Consider the following 25533-nt stretch of genomic DNA (forward strand, 5'->3'; position numbering starts at 1 on the left):
GAGACACCGGCCCCTCAAACCCTCCTCTCATTCAAGTTCCTTTGCATTGCACACCAAACACTGTATGTGATTGGTCTGACCTTTCTACATCACAAACGTTAAACCTCGGATTCAAAGAGGCACCTTTATTAATTATCTAGTTTTGCACATGAGCTTTTTTAGTACAGACCTCAAAACTGAGACCTACTTCTCCTCTAATAAGAAAGCTGTTAGTCCACTTGGAATTGTGGAAAGCATTAAAACATGGTTTTCTCCCCACTCGACACCCACCCCGTATGCATCAGACCTTGGTACCTATGACTTTCCCTGGAAGAGAATACCACATAAACAACTGAATGCCTTCTAAATCATTGATCGTGACTGACACGAATAACAACTGTTAGTCTGTTCACGCACCAATTTTATATTTTTGCACTTCACCATTTTTCACCGCATTCACAAAAACTTTTTCATAAAAAAACTTGGTCCCACATACTCTATCCTGCTCATCTTGGTAATTATACCTTTTTGACATTTGTAAGCTCTGAGATTTATAGAGCTAGTCTGTCATTTTTTACATCAAAGGATACCCAAATGATGAAGCTGATCACCAGGCTTGGTGAATGATGGGAATCCATACGCATAAATTTCTATGTCTATTTACTATTTCACAATTCTGATTCTTAGTAGGAACTTCCTTTATTTGTTCTCTCTCTAGACGCTGGAATATATTTTGTATGTACTAGTCACCTTCATGACCCTTACCCCATGGTGGACAGTGAGTAAATGATTAGAAAGACCTGTTTAATTTTTAAACCTTTATTGGGAACTGTACCGCCTAATTTTGAGCCATTGGGAAATACTAGGATATTCCCCTTTTACTCAAAACTATCAGGGATGCCTCTATCTGCAGATTTTCAGAACTTATTTTTTTTATAGCGCTCGGCTACTCTAAAAGAGTGTCCCGGCGCTTTCCACAGGCAACTTACAGTGTAAAATCAACATAACAAGTAAAAACAGAACCCAAAAGAGAAGGAAAAAGAAACCCACCTAAACAGAGTGATTAAAAAGCCACGTCTTCAAATTCTTCCTAAATTGAAGCAAGTTGGGGGTGCTACGAAGTGCCAATGGAAGCGAGTTCCACAGCTGGGAGGCCTTAAGGCTGAAAGAGCGCCCCCCAATGCGGGCCTTCCTCACGCGTGGAACCACAGCAGTGAAAAGGGATTCTGAACGCAGTGAGCGAGCCGGGCGATAGAAAGCTAGTCTTTTCTTCAGATATCCAGCGCCTGAGCCAAACAAAGCCTTGTGCATCAGCGTCATAGATTTGAAAACAATCCGCTTCCGGATTGGAAGCCAATGGAGCGTCTGCAGCAACACAGAAGCCCGAGCTCGTCTGTGCAGACCAAAGATTGCCCGGGCTGCCGAGTTCTGTGCCACCTGCAGACGCTGAACCAAATAATCCGGAAGGCCTAAGAAAAGGGCATTAGCATAGTCAAGCCTGGATCCGATGAGCGCCTGCACCGTGATCACCGTGTATAAGCGTCTACGTGTCTGCATGAGATGCGAGGGGGCATGGGCCTACCATGGTAACAGAAGCTATGAATTACTTGCACGGAGACAGTGAGGCCGGGCCCTTTGCTCTGCAGCTGGAAGGATGTTTACTTGAACTAGTAGGCAGGAATGTATGTTTGAGGAGCGGAGCAGATAATTCGAAGGTTGAATACAGTCTTGGCAGGCAGCAGGCTGAGCTAAGCGCCGTTAGCCGCGCAGGGAGTAAGGCAGAGGTCACGGGTACAGAGGCAGCCCAGGCTGAGGCGTTCAGAGTCATAAGGCAGGAAAAGGCTCGATGGCAGAATTCAGGGGCCTACTTCGCCAGAGCTGAAAAACGTGTAAAGTACACCACAAAAAGACATTGGCATGGCATACTTAGGAACGGAATATTCAACCCGTTCAGGGTGGATCTGAAAGAGGACATGTTAACGTTGGACGCAAATGTATTTGCGTCTTCATAGCTGGCACAGGAGGGAAGTTACATGCACTTTAAGCTCGTACATGGAGAAGGTGGGGTACACGTTAGGGAACATTTCTTGACCATAAAATTTATATTTCCTCAGGGTGCCAGTGTGGGGTATCGGGAGGTCATGGAACAAGGGTTGCCACAGTTCAGATGCAAGAGTATTCGTGGCTGAACAGCAGTTCTGAAACTTTCTGGAAGAAACATTCATTTTTATTTTTTTTACTACAAAGAAACAGCTGGTACTAAGCTGTTGAGTGTGTTAGTGTTGATACATTACTGTGTTATAGTTTTCTTTGCGGTGGTGGTGTGTGGTGACAGCGGTTTTGAAGGCGGCGTGGTCTGGCGTGGTCTGCCGAGTTCTTCCTGCTCCTCCATTTTCTCTCCAGCCGTCTGCAGGTGCAGCTGGATTCTTGGAGGACAGTGGAGAACAATCTAGCTTTCTCAGAGAACTGCTTGCCGGAAGGTTCCCCGAGGGGAACCAGTGTGTTGGCACAGTCGAAGATCCAAAGGTGGAGGTTGTGTGCGGAGGCGTTTGCGTCCATGGAGGTTGCTGGTGGGTTTTTTCGGAGAGAAGTGCCAAGTTGGTATTCGGAGACCTTGTTCCAGCTTCTGTGTGGGTGGCGGTGGGTGCGTTGGTGTTCAGTGGGTTTGGGGAAGGAGAAGTGGATGCACTGGTGGTCAGTCTAATGTAGTTCGGAGGTGTAGCTGACAGAGATGTTGTTGCTTACAGAGAAGACAGGGTCCAGCGTGTGTCCTGCTGAATGGGTTGGAGAGGTAACCAGTTGTTTGAGTCAGATGGTGGCGAGGTTCTACAGTAGGAATGAGGTGTTGATGGTCGTGGAGGTAGCTATAGCACGACTGACAGGTTATGAATTGACGCTATTCCAGCCACACATAGAAATCAGACGCTGTAACATTCTGAATCCTGCAACATTGTTACCTCCGATTATGACAAATTCAGCCCCGCATGATTGTATAGAGATCATTAATGCAGTAACAAAGCCCCGACGAGACTTAACAGATGTTCCACTGACAAATCCAGACCTGACACTTTACGTGGATGGTTCATGTATGAGAACAAACACAGGAGAATTAGTGGCCGCGTATGCAGTGACCACTGAAACTGAAGTTAAAGAAACATATCGTATTGATACACTGTCCGCTCAAGCAGCAGAGCTCATCGCTCTGACCCGAGCCTGTATACTAGCCAAGAACAGAAATGTTAACATATATACAGATTCACGTTATGCTTTCGGAGTCGTACACGACTTCGGAGTGTTATGGCAAGAACGAGGTTTCTTGACCTCTCACGGTGCCAAGATCCAACACGGTCCCCTCATTCAAGCACTATTAGAAGCAATACATCTGCCTTCAGGCATATCCATCATGAAATGTAAAGCACATACTAAAGTTACAGATTCCATTTCCCAGGGTAACGACCTGGCAGACCAAACAGCAAAACATACAGCATTGACTCACACCCAGACAACTGATGTGACAAAGACAATAGTGCCGACACATTGTATGACAGTTAGGGATCCCACACTAGATGTAATCGATATTCAGACACATGCTACTCCAGATGAAATCAAGAAATGGACTGAACTAGGAGGGATCCAGACAGATCAGGGATGGATGACGAAGGGAAAATCTACATGGTTTCTCCCCGACTCTATGGTTCAAGTCATAATAAATACAGCACATAGTCCAGCACACCTAGGAGAAAAAGCTATGTTAGACAGTTTACAGAATCTCTGGTACAACAAACATTTACGAGCAGCAGCAAAACAGAAAGTGCGTACTTGCATGATCTGTTGTCAGTTCAATCCAGGTAAAAGCGTCCCTGTAGAGCAAGGTGGATTTCATCCTCCCGATCACCCTTTTGAAGTCCTCCAGATGGATTATATCCAGATGGACCGTTGTCGAGGATTCAAGTATGTCCTCGTAGTTGTTTGTGCACTTTCCCGTTGGACCGAAGCATATCCAGTCCCAGATTACACTGCCCCGACCACTGCCAGGCAGCTGGTTCGAGAATTCTTCCCACGGTACGGCTTGCCTCGTATCGTGTACTCAGATAACGGACAGCCATTCTCATCCGAGCTCATGAAGCAGGTTTCACTTCTGCTAGGATATCAGTGGAAATTCCATTGTGTCCGACATCCCGAGGCAGCTGGCCTTGTAGAAAGACATAACCAGACACTGAAAACACGCCTTGCCAAAATATGTAAAGAGAAAGGGGTCGACTGGATAGTCGCCCTGCCAGTTGCATTGTTCTATATGAGAATAGTCCCCCATTCGAGATCAGGACTATCCCCGTATGAGGTGGTCTTTGGCCGACCACCAAATATGTGGGGGACGCCCATGCCTAAGAAAATAACCGGTGTTGATTGTAATATGCTGACAGATTACCTTGCCTCCTTGATGTCTGCACTCCAATCATGTCGTTCACAGGTTGCCGCAGCCTTTCCCGACAACACTGATGTAAAGCCACACGACGTCCGTCCCGGTGACACTGTGTTAATTCGCAACTTCGACAGAAAAAGCCCGCTGGAGCCCCGCTGGAAGGAGCCGAAGATCGTCCTTCTGACCACGAGGACGGCAATTAAAGTGGAGGGCCGAAAGGGGTGGATCCACACGAGTCATATTAAAAAATGTAATGAACTGTTGCCAGAGACTGACTCGTCCACCCCCTCAAAGGACTGCCTCGATACTAGTGACTTTAAAGTTCCCAAGAGAGAGAAAACTCCCCAAGAGGAGTATAAAAGGAAACTACGGTCTAGCAAGTCAGACAGTTTAATTGTTTAAGTCCTCCCCTAGATGAATCGGTTAAATAGTTTCTGACATGTATCCCCTAGACCGAGATAGAGAGAGAGAGAGAGACAACTCAAGAAACATGCATATTGTAAATCACTCCGTAGTCACTGTATAGTGACATTATTGGTTATGTTTTTTCTAAGTCTTTTGATTATTGTTACCAGTATATTGCTGCCCATATATTACCCTATCTTCAAGCGTGAACAATCTGCTTACAATGTCACTGCCGAACATTCTTTTAGCGAATTACCCCCTCATGAATTATCTTACAGACTTGCGCTGCGCAACAACACATTCATTAGTATGTTACATCACTCCCATCAGACTAATAATGCTACAAACTGTTGGATATGTGGCCGACTCCCTCCCTATCAGAAATACAAGGGAGTTCTGCCCCTCTTTCCGTACCCGTTCACACACAATGGCTCATGTGGAGCATGGTTTAGAATAATTAATTCCTTAGATCCTGATATTGCTGTTTTCGAAGGAAATTGGGTTTGGGGAAACCTGAACTTAGTTCTGCTTAACGCCTGTTATCCCGACAAAAAGGGACTTCCCACTAGAATAGGAACTGATCTAGAAAATGAAGTATATGGATTAGGTAATTATACAATTAACCTCATGATTCTTACTGTTGAATCCGAAGCTGCACCAGTTCTCCCTGCTATGTCAGTATTACCAGTCACAGGTGACTTATGTGTCAGAAAGAAGGGTTCAGTACACTTAGGTCATAGTAAATGTACTACTGTGGTCGAATTCAGTGATCAAGGCAAGTCTTCCTTTAGAGCAACCTGTCATTCCTACTTTGTTTGTGGCCATACCGCATACATACGTTTACCTCCAGATTGGGATGGTACTTGTTACATTGCATTCCTTCTGCCACCTGTTTTTCTAGCCCCTCCTGATTATCACAGAAATACAAATCTAGTAAAGAATAGACTCCGAAGAGATCTCCCGATTGTCGACTATACTGAAACGGCATGGGAGCAATACACAGACTTCAATAAAGGTTTCTTCCCCTACTTAGGTACCGTCTTTAATAGTAAACTGATACGAAGATTAACTAGAACCCTCGAAGCAGTAGTGAATGAAACTACCTCCGCTCTAGGCAACTTAACAGAGGAGCAATCTGCCATGCGGGTTGTTGTTCTCCAAAACCGTCTTGTTATTGACGTCATCCTAGCAGATAGGGGCGGAGCTTGTAAGGTCATCGGGTCAAGTTGCTGTGTTTTCATTCCAGAAAACGCGCCAACGGTATATAAAGCTATTACACGTCTTCATAAAATTGCAAGTTTGATACATCAGAATCCAGGCACCTGGACTTGGTCCGGTTGGTTCTGGACAACGTTGACCGCTTGGGGATGGAAGATCCTATCCTTCCTAGGCATTGCCCTTGTTATAGTATTCAGTTGCTGCCTGTGCCTACAGTGTGGGCCAGCGATTTGTGGTCTGTGCGCCACTTCATGTATTCCACATTCCAGTTTTCACTCAAAACGCGAAAAGAAGAAAGAAGAGCAAATGATGTTGCAAGAACAGACTGACCGATTCATGAGGATCGATATATCATGAAGGGTCCGTAGGGAACAAGGAGGGAATGAGGAAATATAAATTTTATGGTCAAGAAATGTTCCCTAACGTGTACCCCACCGTCTCCATGTACGAGCTTAAAGTGCATGTAACTTCCCTCCTGTGCCAGCTATGAAGACGCAAATACATTTGCGTCCAACGTTAACATGTCCTCTTTCAGATCCACCCTGAACGGGTTGAATATTCCGTTCCTAAGTATGCCATGCCAACGTCTTTTTGTGGTGTACTTTACACGTTTTTCAGCTCTGGCGAAGTAGGCCCCTGAATTCTGCCATCGAGCCTTTTCCTGCCTTATGACTCTGAACGCCTCAGCCTGGGCTGCCTCTGTACCCGTGACCTCTGCCTTACTCCCTGCGCGGCTAACGGCGCTTAGCTCAGCCTGCTGCCTGCCAAGACTGTATTCAACCTTCGAATTATCTGCTCCGCTCCTCAAACATACATTCCTGCCTACTAGTTCAAGTAAACATCCTTCCAGCTGCAGAGCAAAGGGCCCGGCCTCACTGTCTCCGTGCAAGTAATTCATAGCTTCTGTTACCATGGTAGGCCCATGCCCCCTCGCATCTCATGCAGACACGTAGACGCTTATACACGCACTCACAGTCAGTATAGAATAGCCTCTGCCCAAGAGACCTTTCCCTCTAGATAATATGGTTCCCAAACATCAGATATCAGATATGATATAGGTACGAGTTGATCTGACATGCCAGACTTCTGTCTCTTTCCGCTAGTGTAAATGTCAAGTCCCCTGCACCCTCCAGCTCCACGTCAATCCCACGTCATGCAGCTGCGTGTGCATCCAGGCCTCAGATTTCTGCTGACATTGCAAAATTCTGCTTTGTACCCACCTACTTGTGACACTTACATGTGACGTTTCTAGCACACACCTCTATGTTCACGCCTAGTTCACGCCTTTTGACTACGTATTGCTAACACGTGTGTGTTTTTATCTTGTTTCTCTCAGCTGTTACGCCTACTGTATTGGTATTCATTATATGGTTTAAGTATAAAAGTTATGTCTTGTCAATAAAGTATGCTCTATCCCTTCCTGCACCCCAGTGGTGTCAGGAACCCGATATCCGGTACCAGAACCATTCCTTTTTAAGGAATAAAACCCCTAAGAACTCTAACACCACGGACTCTGCGTCTTTCTTTCCGATTGAGTTATTTTTGTTTAAGTACTTACCTGCATAGAAATTAGGACGGTAAATCAAATATTTACCACAACCCCTTAAGGCCATGCTATGTTCCCCAACACTTCTCGTTCCGGGCTGAAAGAAATATGACTTCATCACCCCAATCCCAGTGGAACTCCGTTGCCTTCCCTTGCTGGCCCGCATCATCTTCAAAATTAGCGGCAACATTTACAAAGCTATCATGATTAGCACTCACGCTATCCTGTGGACAAGCTCACCATCTCCCGTGTCTCTCTGCACACCCACAGGCAGGCCACCATCAGACTGGAGACTAAGGAGCATGAAAAAGAAAAGGTATCGGGCCTTTTTTCATGTATGCACCCAGGATCTGGTACAACATGCCCATATCGATAAGAAATGCCCCAGCACTGCTTCAGTTTACAAAAGAGTCAGCCATACCTTATTAAAGAACACTAAATAACAATACAATAACAAGCGACCTCTTATATCATTTGTAGACTGTATGCTTGCCTTTGACCCTGGTTAGAGCCCAGCTGCCTTTTTGGCTAAGGTTATGGTGTACAAATAACGCATATATACATGCTGAAGGGAAACAATAATAATGGGACTACTGAACAGTCACAAGATATGATTAATAAACATTTGCACCCAAGCTACCACAGACTCCATCTTCTTCTTAAAAGTGACCTACCTGATAGCCACACGTACCGACTTTCCAATAATACAGCCGGGAGACCTCAATAGTGTATTATCAGGGTAACCAGGTGGAACCCAAGAAGTCATAGAGTATAATGGAGTCAATTAAAAGACATATCACATTATGACTTGGTAGACAAATGGAAACTACTGCACCCAATGATACAGACATGCTCCTTATATTCTTCTGTCCTTAATACGTTCATCAGATTAGATTAGGTCTTCATCCCAAGAGCGGATACATTTCTGAATGAAATGGAATACCTAGGCAGAATAAGTTTCAGCCCACATCTCACACATACTTCGATAGTTTAGCGAGGGCACTAACTATCACTAACAGACCCACAGTTCAAACATGTGGTGGAAGGATTAGCTAATTATTTTACACAAAACGAATGATCTAAATTGTCCCGGGCAGTGAAATGAGATGCAATTACAGTAACATTAAGAGGGAATAGCATAAGACGGGCATACTGTGTAAAATCCCAGCGGACAAGGGAAATAATCAAAACTGAGGACAAAAGAGCAAATTTGCAAAAAGAAATTGTACAAGGAACAGGTGGCATGAACTAAAACTCAAGTGGTTGTAGCTACATACATCACTAGATAAATATTCTTGCATATCCTTCAGGCAACAACTGTATATCGAAGAGGACAAATCGGGTAAACTATTAGCGTGGCTATTAAGAGGTTGCAGGAAATGAGACTCTGGGCCCCAGATGGCGGCAACACGCTCAAACAGGCCTCAGCACAGATATTTTGAAAATACTTTAAATAACTGTACACAACCAACTAGGAAAGAAGATAGTTGAAACTTCTCAGAAAGCATTAACTTCTCCAAGCCTACCCCAGAAATGAAGAAAGAACTGAAAGCTCAGTTCGAAAAGCAAGAATAAATGGAGTCCTTCACAACCACGAAAAAGAGATGCTAGTGAAAGATATCCGTATGAGACAGGCTACCCATTGAACTCTATAAAATAGTGACAGCCACATTCATTGACAGTTTGCATACCGTATGCCTAGGTTCATATGAAAAAATAAACTCCCAGATTCTGAGGAAAGCTTTACTTGCCTTGGTCCCGAAGCCCAAAACAAACCCACAAGATATACCTGTTGAATGTGGACTTGAAGATATTCAGTAAACCACCATTGAATTACCTCTTAATAGTCCTCCGCCATATGGTCCACCAACACCAGACAGGCTTTGTGTCACATACACATACCATTGTAAATCTAAAAAGACCAGCACATACCAAAACCTTTCTCTGGACGAATGAAGAGGAACGTGTAGCCGCAGCCTTGGACATCGAACAGGATTTTGATACTGTAGGGTGGGAACACTATATTCAAAGCATTAAACTCAACTCTGGGCTAGTTTTCATAGCTGGTTGAAGCTACTGTAAGAATCCCATATGGCAAAGGTGAAAACAGGTCGGATGAAATCTTGACAGATGGGACTTCAGTTAGGCATGCAACAAGGGTACCCCTGTCACTCATCCTCTTCTCCCCAGGCCATGAGTCCATTAGCAGGAACATTTAGAATAGTTCCGGCAGAATGGGGAATCAAAGTAGGTGAAACCAGGCATATAGTGTCCATGTATTTAAGAAGAATAGCCATCCACTGGACAAAAACGAAAAGTCCAGAGGTATATGAGTGGGAAACAGCTATAGGGATTAGCAATAAAAAGAGTGCTCTTACTACAAACTGACGACAAACTTGCGGAAGACCACATTGTATAGTTCCAGATGTTGGAAAAGTTCCTGGTAAAAGGAAGAGTAGGACTCTTTAGTGAAAAAGTCATGCTGAGAAATCACTTATTTGGCTGCCATGCCCAGCAAATATCTTCAGTTTACAGAAAAAAGATTAGCTCATTTTGTTATTTATCCTTTCTTGGTTTCTTGATGAGTGCCACGTGACCAATTGTTCTAGCTATGACTTATATGCAGAAAAGCTACAATTCAACATTTCTCAATGGATTCCTAAACCTAGCCTAACACTTTGAAATCAGTGTAAACAAATCCTCATCCTTTGGGATTTCAGAGTTCAAAATAAAGCCAAGAACAATAAATTATGACCCCTGAGGAACGCGTCTCTGTTTTGATGTTGATCAAAAGGGTTGTTAGATGGTACATCGTTGATTTATAAATGAACAAGGCAAAAAAGGTCGTATGGTGGACCCATTTAAAAATACAGGCCAAAAATTGGAAACTGAAATGGAAGAGGATCTGAGGTGTGAGGAGATGAGAAAGGTGAATGAAAGCATTGAACATGACCGGAGCAGATGATAGCTGAGACTGGAAGGCTGAAGGCAATAGCTGAGACATAGTAGAACAAGGGTGTGAGTGTTCTTTTTTTTTTAGCTTGAGAAGTGAGGTAAGAGATAGATGAATATGCAGCGTTATAAATCTTAAAGCTGCATGTTTTATACATTGAGAATGTATTAGTAAAGAAGGCAAATGCAAGATCAAAGATGATATGCTTACTATGGGCATGATTAGAAAGGTAGGTGTAAAAACAAAAAAGACCTGGGTGAAGTAGATGGCATCAAGAGTGTTGAAGATTTTTTTATTTTAATTTTAAATGTGAAAAAGAAAGGAAAACTTAATAATTATGTGTGTATTTTAGAAATGCTATATAAAAGCTGAATGCAGGCATGCTAGAAGGCAAGGGTGTTTTGTTGGCAAAGGCATCCATACTGTTCTGCACCCTTCAGAAACCAGGATCATGCAACCCCGCCCAATTGGTTGTTAATTGGGAACATATGAAACAGACCCAAATGTTGCACTGCTCAAGGTCCACGTGGGGAAATGGTCCCACATACCTTTCTAGGACTGGCACATTGACTTTCTTTAGTGTGTGGAAGGAATAGAATAATCTGCCCTGATCCACAAACTACATGAGAAGGAAGAAACACAGAGGAAAGGTGCATGAAAAATGTTCTGGAATAGTGTGCCTTATCCTTTCAGTGATCTTAAATCTAGCGATTCAGGAAAGAGCCGCAAACCTCCTGAAGGAAGCTGACTTTTTATGTAGTGTGCCCAAAAAGAGGTACATTATGTAGAAAGTGCAACAACTCTTATTGGCTTAACAGGTTTAAATTAATAAGCCCAAATGCTCTCTATTGTGGTAGTGTTGGCAAGCAGTTTAAACTTATCAGAGGGTATTGTTAAGTATGTGTTGTACACAGTCAGTAAATGAGACACACACTCAAGAAGAAAAACTCGACCATTTTTAGAAAAATAACAGGCATTTTTATATACATATTTTAAGACCAAACACTATGTAATCGGGTAAGTACTTTTAATGAAATCAATTTTTACAGGTAATTAAAACTTTCACACAAATGAGTTTTTACGCAGTAATGCTTTTTCTTTTGAGAAAAGAAACACATACTACATACGGGTACTTGCAATCCTATTCCGGGGGTCTCCTTTAAGACTTAAGGTGCAGAAGGGGACTTTGGGACAAGTCTGGGAACTTCCAACAGGGGGCTCCGTTTGTGAGGGTCCTGGGAGCAGGGAGCTCAGTTGGTTGCCGGGGACCCAGTCAGGGGAGCTCTGGTGTAGAGGGTTTAGTCATCTGGGCCCATGCGGCAAAGGCACTCACGGTTCTCGGTTAGACCTGCAAAGGGGGACAAAACAGGACAGCTGGGCCACTCTTGGTGCTGGTCTCTGCGATGCTGACGTCCCTCATCAGCTGGTCGGTCTTTGCCGTGTTGGAGTCCAGATTAGACTCAAACACGCTTTGGTTACTGCAAGGGGTCTGTGCCCTGGGTATTGGTGCCGGGTTGCTCTGGTTGGTCCTGGCCTTTTCTCACTTGTTCGGGAAACAGATCCCACCTCCTGGAGCACAGTTACCTCCTCCTGGGAGGCTGCTGCATGGGTCAACCCAGTGAACAGCAGAACAATGAACCGGACGTTGCGGTCCGTGCTTGCAAGTTGCAGGTATGTGGGTCCTCCACTTCAGGGGAGATGCTGACGGCTTGGCGAAGTGCAGAGGCCCTCCAAGGCTTTTGGATGATGCACAGCTGCAGGACGAGTCAGTTTGTCAGGGCAGGAGCAGTCAGGCTGGGTTTGGCGCCAAAGTCCACCAGTAGTCTGCAATTCTTGCCTCTTCTGCTTGGTCCTTCTTCTTGTGTCAGGAGAATCTGCATTCCTAATGTCAGGTGGCCACCTAAATACTGAAATTAGGGGCATTAAGGGGAGTGAAGGGGAATAGCCAATGGGCTACTTGAAGAGTAATAGCAAATGGGCTACTTGCCCTTGGGGTCACTACACCCCCTAAATGACCACTTCCTGTGAGTAGTGGGCATAACCCTATCCCACAATTCCTAATTCCACCAAAATCAAAATGGAACCCTTCTTTTGTGGAGCACATCAGGGGTGTGGCTGGCATAGCTAATTTCCCACCTGTCCTGGTGCCAAATGGGCCTTAAGGCAGGGGGTGGCATCTCTCAGGTCTATGGGAAGCCGGGGTCGCACATCAAAGGCGGCAGGGACTTTGAAGTCGGGCCTTGGTATGCAGATTTGCTATCCTTCCTGCTGGAGGAGGTGTGAACACCTTCCTCCAGAGCAGGCAGTGTCTCCGGCCTCAGAGAGTGCGGGCTCTCACCTGCAGGGGGCCGGAAACAGATCTATGGTGGCAGGCTGAACAATACCAGTCAGCCAGCACACTAAGAGGGTGGTAGGTTTTCAGTGAGCACCTCTAAGGTGGCCTCTGGGTGCATATCTTAATAAATCCACAACTGGCATCAGTATGAATTTATTACAACAGGGAGTTTGATACCAAACATCATAGGTTTCAGTGAAGCCATCATGAAGCTGGGGAACATATACTTAAGGTGGCTTCCTTATGCACTAGTACTATCTAGCAATTGAACTGGACAGCACAGGGGCATATCTGCTCTTGCAGATATGTTCTCACATGTAATATAATGCAACCGGTGTTAGGGCTGTACGGCCTGTTGTAGGGATGACTTGCATATATATAATATCTGTGGGCATGACACACAGGCTGGCCATGTGGCCATGGCGTGTTTTCACATTTGTCTGCAACATTTTACGCTGCCTTCAATAGCAGTCTGCATGGGATTGGTGGTAGGTCCATTAGAATCGTACAATACATGCTACAGACCTTAGGGACCCTCTGTAGTACCCAGGCCCTAGGTACCAGGGGTACCATTTGCTAGGGACATAAGGGGATGCTAAAACCTTTGCCATTTGGATTACATTTGCACAGGGCACTGGGTACCTAGGTAGCAGGAACTCTCTGCAATTCAAAATTTACATAACATTTCAGGCAAAAAGTGGGGGTGACAACGTCAAAAAGGGGCACTTTCCTACACAACTTTAATAAATGGACCTTTCATTTTGACTGTACCACACTGCGAGCAATGGTACATTCCCTCTGTCTGTTAGACAGATATGGATGGGTAGTTTAATCCTTTCCATCCAACTCGCTGCTCAACTGTAACACTGTTGACCAATAACCTAGGGACCTGCACCTCCTTAACCCAGATAGACTAGATGTCCTTAATTCTGGACCGACCCTATGTCCAGGATGTAACTCAGACGTGGCATACTACCGGGAACCCGAAATAATGAAGGCCTGCAAATTCATGCTTACTAATACCATAAATAAGGCTATGTGTGTTAGGCAAATATAGGTTTATACATTCCTCCAAGTGTGTAGTTTAGAAGCAGCTAATTATTGTCGATAATGGTTTTTAAATTGAGGTACTTTTATTGCATGTCTTGTCTTTCCTTTTTCAGAGGGGAAATATCACAATCAAATAAAAATACCCGAAAACGGAACAGGCTTCAGCTACGAGAACCTATTTAAACCCTATATTAATGAGACATTGACAGAAGTGTGGGTAGAGGATCCGTACGTTCGCCACGTTCACCAGGTAAAGGATTTGAATGTAGTTTATAAATGTTAACTGAATGACTATTAAACTTCGGGTTCTACAATTTTATGACATACCACATGCTATTTTATTTTTCAGTTGTATAACTTTTTGCGGTTCTGTGAGATGCTTATCAAAGGACCCGGCCATGTGAAAACAATCCATCTGCTCACCTCCAGGGAGGAAGTAAGGCATGTTTTTTTGCAAAAAAATAAAAATAAATCAATACTGCCTATTACTTCGGTCTTCCTTCCATATATCGCCCTATTCTTCGCAATAGGGCTTTCTTGCCTTTTTATGTTTAACCGCTTGACAAGAACTTACACAGAATACGAACATTGTCATGCAACTTGCCTTTGCTCCTTTGCTGGTTTTTGTTGTGGGTAATGCTTTTCACTTCTTTTCTCTCTGTAATCAACCCCACATGAACTTGAGAGAGATTTCATAGTTGCTGATAAAGAGAGCTAACTACTTTGTCTGTACTTCTTCCCCACAGGCTGTGTAAATGAAAGGAAATATTTCCATATGTCAATTCTTTTGAAAGGTGTGTGAGTTTCTCAAGAACTTTTTCCAGCAATCGCACAGGCTCTCAATATTGCCCTTTCCTTCTCCTCTTCCGTACCTCCAAGTTCAAAATGATATCAGGATTCAGTTGTGAATCGATACAATTCCCAGCTCTCCCTGCAGGACTAGGACTAAGGCAGGAAACCGATTCCCGCTTGCTCCGAATGCTCCCAGCATTCTGACGCTCTCAGCCCATGTCCGGGATCTCTACCCATTGTCTGCGGCAGGCGCGCAACACCCATTGGACTCACCGGGCTTCAGCCCCCCCCCACCCCTTCTAAGAGCCCCTGCAGCTCCACTCTGCCTACTGATTAAAGTTCAGCCCCGTCTGCAACTCGAAGTATCCCCACATCGATGTCCACCCGGTATGCAACAAGTGTCTGTCGCCGGACCATGATGAAGCCAAGTGTATGGCTTGTTCCCGCTTCAGGTCCAAGAAGACGCTTAAGCTTTGTCGAGCTGCGCGCCAGGAGGCCCAGCATGCTGCACAGGCGCCTGTGGACATCTTCGATGCAGGGGATGTCGAGGAAGAATCTATCCAGGACATTAGTGGATCGAATCCCGCGTCGGACGTCGACTACGACGCGGATGCCGAAATGTTCGAGGCCGAAGAAGTCGTCGACGAGGTAGGAGACGACGACGGGGCCCTCGAAGCCATGGAGGATAGCTCGGACGAAGAGCTTCCTCAAACTGACTCGTGAAACCTACGGTCTCGACACAAGAAACTGCGCAGGTGCCGTCCTCGAAACCGAAAGTGCGCATCGCTTTGGTTGGATCCAAGGCCTTGAAGCCCTCGGCGCCGAAGAAGCAGAAGGGTACTGTCGAGCCGAAGGCTCAAGTCAAGGGCGTCGAGACAGTCTGCCGCGCCAAAGACTAAAGTCAAGGTGGTCGAGCCGAGTGCGTCAGCGCCGAAGACGGTCGACACCAGCAAAGGACTCGGCGAACCGAAGAAAGCTCTCGGTGACCCAAAGAAAGGACTAAATGACCCGAAGGTACTCGTGACTCCGCGTCAACAGGACAGTGCCAAAAGCGGCGCACCCCGAGAGTCTACTCCTGGTGAGGCCTCGAAGGATTCCGTCGAACCGGCGCGCCCATCCGCCGCTTTCACCAAGAAGGTGACGGACTCCCTACAGTGCATCAGGAACAAGACCTTATCGGTCGGACCGAAGGATCCTCCGCCTCCGAAGCCGGTTGAGAAACCTCATAAGGCGTCCACGCCCATTCATTTTACGTTTCCGCCGAAGACGGTGCTGAAGGCTTTCGCTCCTAAGGCGGTCGCCAGCGTCCCCGAGAAGGTTTCCTCGGCGCCGAAGTCGTCAACGGTGGTCCCCGGCCCACAGCCTCGACGGCCTTCAGTGAACGAGCATCAAGAACACTTCATTGATGCCGAAACGGGCAGGCTTTCCCTCCACAAGCGGAAAATTGCCCCAGAACGTCCAATGGAGTCCTACAAAATTCCTCTCAAGAAAAAGAAGGACTCTGCTTCCACTCCTGTCTTGGTGGAACCACTTTCTCCACAGACTCATAATGTTTCGCCCACTTACTCTGATGTGGACGTTGGGGAGGGCGATGTTGAGGATGAGTACAGCTATCCTGTCTATACAGACCCTGAGGATACCAACGAACCCTGGGCCGCTGGTGCCGACCCAGGTGATCCTCATTCAGGACAAGACCCTCAACTATTTTCTGCGAAAACGTCTCCTACAGAAGACTCTGCAGCTTTCAATGCCCTCATTGAACGGGCAGCTAACAATCACAACGTCCAGCTCCATGCTGACCCTGTTGATGTCGACTTCCTTTTTGATACCTTCTCAGTCTCAGAGAGAACTGTCAAGACTCTGCCTATGCTGAAAAGTGTCTTGAAACATGCTGGCGAGATCTTTAAAGAGCCTACCAGGGCGAGTGTGATAAACCCTAGGATCGAAAAGAAATATAAGTCAGCGCTTACTGATCTTACCTACATCAAAGGACAGTTGCCTCTGGGACTCCCTTGTTGTCTCGAATGCCCGGAAGAGGGCTAATTCTCAGACTACGGGTGATGCTCCTCCCCCAGACAAAGAATCTAAGGTCTTTGAGGCATCGGGAAGAGGGTAGCAGCACAGGCAGCCAACATCTGGCGCATTTCAAATACACAAGCGCTTCTGGCGAGGTATTACAGGGCACACTATGACACGCTGGAGACCCTGTTGCAGCACCTGCCTGATGAATACAAGGAGGCAGCTGAGATGCTTATTCAGGAAGGGAAGCTGATCTCTAATGCTTCAATTAAGTGCGCTCCGGACGCGGCTGACACCGCAGCCAGGGCTGTCAACACTAGTGTTATGCTACGACGACATGCCTGGCTGAGAATCTCTGGATTTAAGCCGGAAATACAAACCACCATCCTTAATCAAACAGTGAATCCAGATCACCTGTTTGGCCCGGAGGTTGACACCACCTTAGAAAAAATTAAAAAGGACACGGAAACTGCTAAATCCATGGGTGCCTTACAGTCCCAGCAGTTTCGGGGTGGGTCTTTTCGTCGCTCAAGCACTAGAGGCGTTTCCAGAGGCCAGCTCTCCCAATCCACGCAGTACTACAAAGGCAACACTCAGTCCACATACACCAACAAGAGTCGAGGTGGATATCGTGGTAACAGCGCCAAGGGCAGAGGTCGTGGAAACAACCACTCCAGATCCTCTGACACCAACAAACAGTGACGCCTTGTCACTGCCCCCCGACCACACAACACCGGTCGGGGGAGACTCCAGCAGTTCCTGCCAGTCTGGAACACCATCACCACAGACAGGTGGGTCAGAAAACGTATACAATACGGTTATTGTCTGGAGTTAACATCCACTCCACCCAACATACCCCCAAGACACCGTCCTATGTCTGCCGAGCATTTGCACTTATTGCAGCAGGAGGTCATCGTCATGCTGCAAAAAAAAAAGCAATAGAGTTCGTGCCTGCGCAGGAAAGAGGCACAGGGGTCTACTCCCTGTACTTCTTAATACCAAAAAAGGACGGGTCCCTCCGGCCCATCCTGGACCTCAGGCCACTCAACCACTACATCCTGTCGGAGCACTTCCATATGCTGACCCTGCAGCAAGTGCTCCCGTTGCTCAGTCAGGGGGATTTTCTCACAACTTAAGACCTAAAGGATGCCTACTTTCACATTCCACTGCACCCTTCACACAGGAAGTACCTCCGGTGAACCATCCAAAACCAGCACTACCAGTTCAAGGTTTTGCCTTTCAGAGTCACCACGGCACCCAGGGTGTTCACAAAGTGCCTGGCGACAGTTGCGGCGCACCTAAGGAGACAGAACATCCATGTCTACCCTTATCTGGACGACTGGCTCATCCAGGCGAAGTCAGCCCAGCAGTGTGCCGCCCACATGTCCCACACCATTCACCTCCTGCATGATCTGCGATTCTCACTGAATTTCCCAAAATCCCACCTCCAACCCGCCCACATACGGCAGTGTCTGGGTGCTACCATAAACACTCTGGCAGTCACAGCAGAGCCGAATTCAGTGAGGGTCAGCAGCTTTCAATCGCTGATACAGAAGTTCAGACCTCAACACTCGCTTCCAGCAAGAGTGTTCATGCAGTTGATAGGCATGATGGCCTCCTGCATCTCCATAGTCCCGCACGCGAGACTACATATGCGTCCGCTTCAGGAGTGCTTAGCACGTCAGTGGACTCAGGCTCACGGGCAGTTGAAAGACCTAGTGTTGGTGAGCGGTCGGGCATACAACTCTCTGCATTGGTGGAATCCACAAAACCTTTGCAAGGGACGACCGTTCCAAGAGCCTGTGCCAGTGCCACAGATCATCCTGACGACGGACGCTTCTCTCCAGGGATGGGGAGCTCATGTACTCCATTACACTGTGCAGGGACTATAGACACCACAGCAAAGGAAGATGCACATCAATGTTCTGGAACTGATGGCGATCTTCATGGCACTAAAAGCCTTCAAAGTACATCTGTGAAACAAGGTTGTGTTGATCCGGACGGACAACATGACGGCCATGTACTACATTCAAAAGCAGGGAGGAACACACTCTCCACAGCTGTCTCACTCGGCTCAGAGCATGTGGAAGTGGGCCATTCAGAGGAACATCTTCCTCATGGCAGAACACCTCCCAGGCAAGGACAATCAGATGGCGGACCTGCTCAGCAGGTACAGCCACCAAATGCACGAGTGGGAGATACATCCATCAGTACTCCAACCGTACCTCCAAAGGTGGGGTCATCCAGAGATAGACCTGTTCGCCACAAGGGAGAACGCAAAATGCCAAAGCTTCGCCGCCAGTTTCCCACACCCACAGTCGCAGGGCAATGGGATATGGATGAACTGGTCAGGCAAATTTGCGTACGCTTTTCCCCCAGCACCTCTGATACCGCTGGTGGCATGCAAGCTCAGGCAGCACTCGATGATTCTCATCCTGGTTGCTCCAACGTGGGCTCGCCAACCATGGTACACCACGTTTCTAGAACTGTCCGTGGTACCGCATCAAAGGCTACGCCTCACACCCAGCCTTCTGACGCAGAGCCATGGCGACATTCAGCATCCAGATCCGCAACAGCTCAACCTGGCGATCTGGCTCCTGAGGTCTTAGAGTTTGGCTACCTAAACTTGCCTCCTGACTGTATGGACATCACCCGGGAGGCGAGGAAGCCCACCACAAGAGCATGCTATGCGGCAAAGTGGAAGCTGTTTGTCATTTATTGTGCAGACCACAACATTAACCCGCTAGATGCATCTATTCAGAACATCATTTGTTATCTTTTCCATTTGTACAAATGTAATGTTATGTTATGTTATGTTAATAACTTTTATTTGGCGCACAGCTGCCCCAGCGAAGGGGCGTCCTGGCGCCTGATCAAGAGCCACAACATAACAGGAGGAGCTGAGAAAGAAGAATCAGTTAGCAGAGGCAAACAGGTGAGTTTTAATGGCGCGTCTGAAAAGAGTTAGGCTGTTTAGGGCACGGATGTGGACAGGAAGAGAATTCCATAAATCAGCCGCCAGAATGCGAAAAGAGCGTCCTCCCATCCTACTCAGTCTGAATCTTGGCTTAATCGCCAGATGGTAAGATTCAGACCTGAGGGACCGCGCAGGGACATACGGAGAGATAAGGCCCGCAAGGGCGGGAGGGGAGGAAAGCTTCAGGATCTTAAATGTCAGACAGAGAGCCTTAAATTTGATTCTCTGTCTGACCGGAAGCCAATGAAGGGAGGTCAGAACGGTAGAGACGGAGCATCGTCTCGGAAGGCCCACAATGGCCCGTGCAGCGGCGTTCTGCACCCTCTGAAGCCGAGTAGCCTCAGCCTGATTGACTCCAAGCAGCAGGGCGCTCCCGTAGTCCAATCGGGAGAGGATGGAGGCCTGAACCACCAGTTGCCGCGTGGGGGGGTCGAAGAATTTGAGGACAGGTCTCAGTCCTCGCAGAATACCAAAACAGGTAGCTGCTGTCTTCTTTGTATGGCTGGTAAAACAGAGGTTGGAATCCAGCCAGACCCCCAGATTTTTAACTTCGGCCGCTGGAGTAGGAGACACCCCCAATTCGGGAGGCCACCACTGGTCTCCCCAAAGTTCCGCCTGTTTCCCTAAAATCAGGACCTCGGTTTTCTTCGCATTAAGCTGTAGGCAGTTGTCACGCATCCAATTAGCCGCAGCTATAAGTCCTGCACGGAATCTGGGCGCATTCACCTCAGGGTCCCCACTGAGTGTCACCGCCAGCTGCGTGTCGTCGGCGTACGATGTCATGGTAAGGCCACATTGCCTGACGACAGCGGCCAGCGGTTTCACATACAGATTGAACAGTGTGGGGCTTAAAGCAGAGCCCTGAGGGACTCCCAGACCCAAAGGATGGAAAGAGGACTGGCCAGGTGGAATAGCTACTTTGAAAAACCGGTCCGAGAGGAAAGAGTGGAACCACTGAAGAGCCTTCCCAGCGATACCTACCTCCTCCAAGCGCCGCATCAAGATGTCATGAGACACCGTGTCGAACGCGGCGCTCAGGTCTAACAAAAGGAGCGCCGCTGTCTGCCCAGCATCCAGCACAGACCGCAGATGTTCGGTCATAAAAAGCAGGGCCGTTTCAGTACTGTGCTGCGAGCGAAACCCATTTTGACTCTCGTCAAGAATATTTTTACGCGAGAGATGGGCAGACAGGATGGAATTCACGTGTGCCTCAGTGACCTTAGCGGTCCAAGGCAGGAGGGAGATAGGCCGGTAATTCTCCGGGAGCAAGGGGTCAAGGTTGGGTTTCTTCAGAATAGGGCTGACCACAGCTTGCTTCCAGGAGGGAGGGACCATGCCCTCACTGAGAGAGAGATTAACCAGGTCCAAGATGGGCTCACGACAAAAGGGCGGGAGGAGAGTAAAGACCTCCGGCTTCAGCGGGTCTAAGGGGGAACCAGATTTAATTTTGAGGCTAAGAGTGTTGAATACCTCGTTAGACATGGCCGGCAAGGAGGATAGAGTTTCAGATACCGAGACCTTCACAGAACTAGGAGCATCCCCGGAAGCAGATGGTATGAATCCTCGGTAGATTGTCTGCACCTTCTCGACGAAAAAGGATGCCAAACTTTCACAGTGCGAGTCCGTGCAGATTTCACGCGAGGTAGCCCGTTTCCCCATCAGGTCTTTAAGTACCTTAAAGATTAACTTGGAGGGGTTGGGGCTATTGGAGAACTCAGCTGCGTAATAAGCAGCCCGGGTTTGGCAGATAGCTCTGTGGTAGGTCTTGAGCTGGGCAAAGTACAGCGATTTAAGCATGGGATCAAAGGATTTCCTCCAGGCCCTCTCAGCTTGCCGGCAGGTTCTCTTAAGCTCGGCAAGAGTCTCGTTGTACCAAGGGCTGCGGGTCTTAGCGTGACATTTAGACCAACGCAGGGGTATAAGAGAATCGAGGGCAGTGAGGACCCAGTTGCAAAACTGATCATATCCCTGTTCCACATTCTGTAATGTGCCTAAAGGCTGTGCCTCCAGTATCTTAACAAACTCCTCCAGCTTGAGTTTACGCCAATTGCGTTTAAGGATCTGTTTATCCACAGGTTTGAATTGTGGGTTATCTAGGGGACATGACACTTCAACCAACATATGGTCCGACCAACCCACCGCCATCGGGTCAGATGTTCTAGCCTGGCCAAGGGTGGTGAAGAAGGGATCAAGTATATGGCCTCCTATATGGGTGGGAGAGGTGACTAGTTGATTGAATTGCAGTGCTTCAAGGTCCGCTAGCAAGGTGCTGATGGATAAAGATGATGTCTGGTCAAAATGTATGTTTAGGTCACCTACGATGTTGAAGTTAGCACAACTAGAAATCAGTGAACTAACCACATCTACTAGGGCTGCCTTGAAGGTGGTATCATTCCCGGGTGGACGATAGATAAGCGTGCCACTGAAGGTAAATTGATGACTGACCTTTACCTTAAAAGAGGCGCTTTCACAAATAGGAAGATCCTGAACCTTCCACTCAGCCAGGTAGCAAGATTTAGTCGCCATGGCTATACCACCTTCCCTAGTTGCCCGGTTCAAAGTGAACACCGTGTAGGTAGAAGGGAAGGCCAGATTTATGATGGCAGTGTCAGCATCCTGTAACCAAGTTTCAGTAAGAAAAATGATATCAGGAGAGTCCGTATCTATCATGTCCCGGAGTGACTGATAGTGCTTGACCAAGGATCTTACGTTCAAGCTCCATATAGTAAGTGATCGCTCGGAACAGTCTATATGAGTGCCGCGTACAGTCTTTTCAATGGGGCGCACCCCAGTGGGTGAGGCCAGAGAGAAACAGCCGCAAGCACAGTCATAAGGTCCCGAGAGTGGAGGTAAAGGGACATGGTTGCACACCGGAAGACTGTCTCTGATAGAAAGAATATCAGCACGATCGTACCTGAGCGGCACGATGTTACACATGATGATAAAGTGGCAGAAGGCCAGCGTCCATAGCCCGCACCCGCTACTAATCTGGCCTATGCTTCCATTCGCATACATCTATCCGCAATGGCCGCTTATCTCCAGAACAGGCAGCACCTCTCACTTTTTAGGGTGCCTGCCATAAAAGCCTTTCTAGAAGGACTCAAAAGAGTCATTCCTCCGCGGACTCCACCAGCTCCAGAGTGGTACCTCAATGTGGTCCTCACCCGGCTAATGGGTCCTCCCTTTGAACCACTGCATTCCTGCGAGATTCAATTCTTGACATGGAAAGTGGCTTTCCTTATAGCGATTACATCACTGCGACGAGTTAGTGAGCTCCAAGCACTAACTATCCAAGAGCCATTTATTCAAATTCATTCTAACAGGGTGGTGCTTCGCACTAACACTAAATTCCTTCCTAAGGTAGTGTCTCAATTCCATATTAACCAAACTATTGAATTGCCTGTTTTCTTCCAAAATCCTGAGTCATTGGCGGAGAGAATGCTCCACACCCTTGAAGTCAAGAGGGCCCTGATGTATTACATCGATAGGACCAAGGATTTTAGGAAAACTAAACAACTCTTTGTTGCCTTTGCGCCACAACACAAAGGTAACCCCATTTCCAAAGCTGGTATAGCTAGGTGGATCGTTAAATGTATTCAGATCTGCTATCTGAAAGCCAAGCGTACTCTCACCATTCCACCAAGGGCCCACTCCACCAGAAAGTTGGGGGCCTCCATGGCTTTCCTTGGAAATATTCCTTTGGAAGACATATGTAGAGCAGCCACATGGTCTACCACACACACATTTACAAAGCATTATTGTGTTGATGTGCACTCCAAACAGGAGGCAGCTGTAGGGCAGGCTGTTCTAAAAACACTTTTCCAAACTGCTGCAGCTGGCACGGGCGGCTGCTGTTAATGGAGGGACTGCTATGTATTCTATGCACAGATATGAATTCAGCAGCCCACATGCCTCGAACCGAATATGCTACTTACCAGTATGCATCTGTTCTTGGCATGTAGGGCTGCTGACATTCATATCGCCCGCCCTCCTCCCCGGCTCCTGTAGCAGCTGCAGGATTCACATATACTTCTAGCATAGTCGTCATTCACTTAGTTTCACTCCATCTTGGCCACAATGGCTAAAAACAATCTGAGGATGGAGTCGATGCCCATGCGCACTGTAGTCCAGGGGAGGAGCCACCTATCTCGTGATACTTCGAAGACTCTTCAGGACAACAATGTGCAATCATCCGGACCCAACACTAGGCGGCGATCTATGCATAGATATGAATGTCAGCAGCCCTACATGCCAAGAACAGATGCATACTGGTAAGTAGCATATTCGTTAACAGCCATACCTCAGATACGCACAGGGTACAGTACATCCTTGATCTGCACAGAAGCCATGCTATTCCTAATACTACAATATATATTTTAGCAACACTGGCACCCTTACCTGTGGCAACATCTGGCGCTTAAGTTACCTCCAACATGCAGTACAGTCCTGCCGAGTCCTTTACAATTTCTCCTATTTGATACTTAAACAACGTCATTCCTCCAGGTTACCTCATTCTACATCAGGACAAGCTGCACGGTAGTGCAGTTATCGTATAGTAATATTCCTTTCTGCCGCTCTGTTTATGGTATCGTCGGAACTGCAGAAAGGAACTTAGAATGTTGAGGATTAGTTCTAGGCCAGTGGTTTTTGGCAGTTACAGAGCGGATCGTTGCTGCGGAGGGTGCGTCCTCCTTACAGGCTGCTCTGACTACGGTTATTCTTCAATAAACTATACTTACCTGCATCTCCTGTGTGGGATTGTTTCTGCCGCTACTACAGAGTATTAAAAAACAGCCTAGCCTTTTCAGTCACGTCGGCACCTGTTTTTTTGCAATTGGCTGCTAGTACCCCATTCATCCTTTCCACCTTCCCAAAACATTGCACTACTTAGTTTGTTTGCTGCCATTAACCAGGAAGTCACTTTTACAATCTGCACAATGTTATCAATTTGATCGGGTCCCTTACAGGTATTCCTTCTTGATAGTATATGGTAATGTTAATATTTGGCTTGACTATTCTACAGTCGATTTAGCTACAGTTGATTTTGCCACCATTCAACATCTTACCTTTTCCATCTAATCGGACCATGGCCTGAGACCATGCCCTGATTGACTTCCATCTCCTCTGCGATGTGAGGCCCTCAAAGGCCGCGTAAAAAATATTGATTAAAAGTGCTTATGTGCCAATCTGTTGTGGCTCAGCGCTCCTCATTCCAGGTGTATTGTGCATAATGCCCCAATTACTTACTGGTAATCTTCATTACTCTGAAAACTCTTACTTGTCCCAGTACTTGTATAATTGAGGTGTGTCACACCTCCCCCCCCCCCCCGACACTGTGATCTTTTAAAGACCAACGTTGATCCACCCCACTTACTCAGCTGGCCACTCTTACTAGGCCTACTTAATCATTTGAGCCCCTCCCTCCATTCATTTGCCCAAAGTAACATGGATCAAAGTTTGATAGAAGGGAGGGCGGTTAGATATGCAAGTCCTGGCACAAGGAAGGGTATTCCGAGTAATAAAGTTCGGTGTATAGAAATCTGAACTTAATCTCCTCAATCCTCCCTTTCCACAGTCCCTACATTATTAAGAAGATATTAAAGCAGTATATCACTACTTCCAATCTACAAAGAACAGCAGCACTCATCATGTAGTGCTTGGGATATCTTTAAATATGTGTAATAGCATCATCTGTGTGCCCCAACTGCAGCCAAGACACTGGTTCAAAATTTCAAACACTTACAATTTCCAACATCCTGTCTATAACGAGATATTAATGTGTTAGGTCTAGGCAGTGTAGCTGCTTGACCTATATCTTCAAGTGAGGCACCTGCAGCCT

At 46.9% G+C, this 25533-nt stretch overlaps 1 protein-coding gene across 1 annotated transcript in view; it reads left to right on the top strand.

Annotated features, from left to right (window-relative positions):
* MITD1 (microtubule interacting and trafficking domain containing 1) overlaps positions 1–25533 on the top strand; it is a 110075-nt gene that overhangs the window by 71288 nt on the left and 13254 nt on the right. The window contains exons 3-4 of the mRNA XM_086934233.1: positions 14020–14156; positions 14256–14342. Coding sequence (XP_086790359.1) covers positions 14020–14156; positions 14256–14342 — 224 coding nt within the window. The remainder of the gene's footprint in view (positions 1–14019; positions 14157–14255; positions 14343–25533) is intronic.

Source organism: Lissotriton vulgaris, chromosome 8, assembly GCF_964263255.1.
Source record: "Lissotriton vulgaris chromosome 8, aLisVul1.2, whole genome shotgun sequence".
Lineage (NCBI taxonomy): Eukaryota > Metazoa > Chordata > Amphibia > Caudata > Salamandridae > Lissotriton > Lissotriton vulgaris.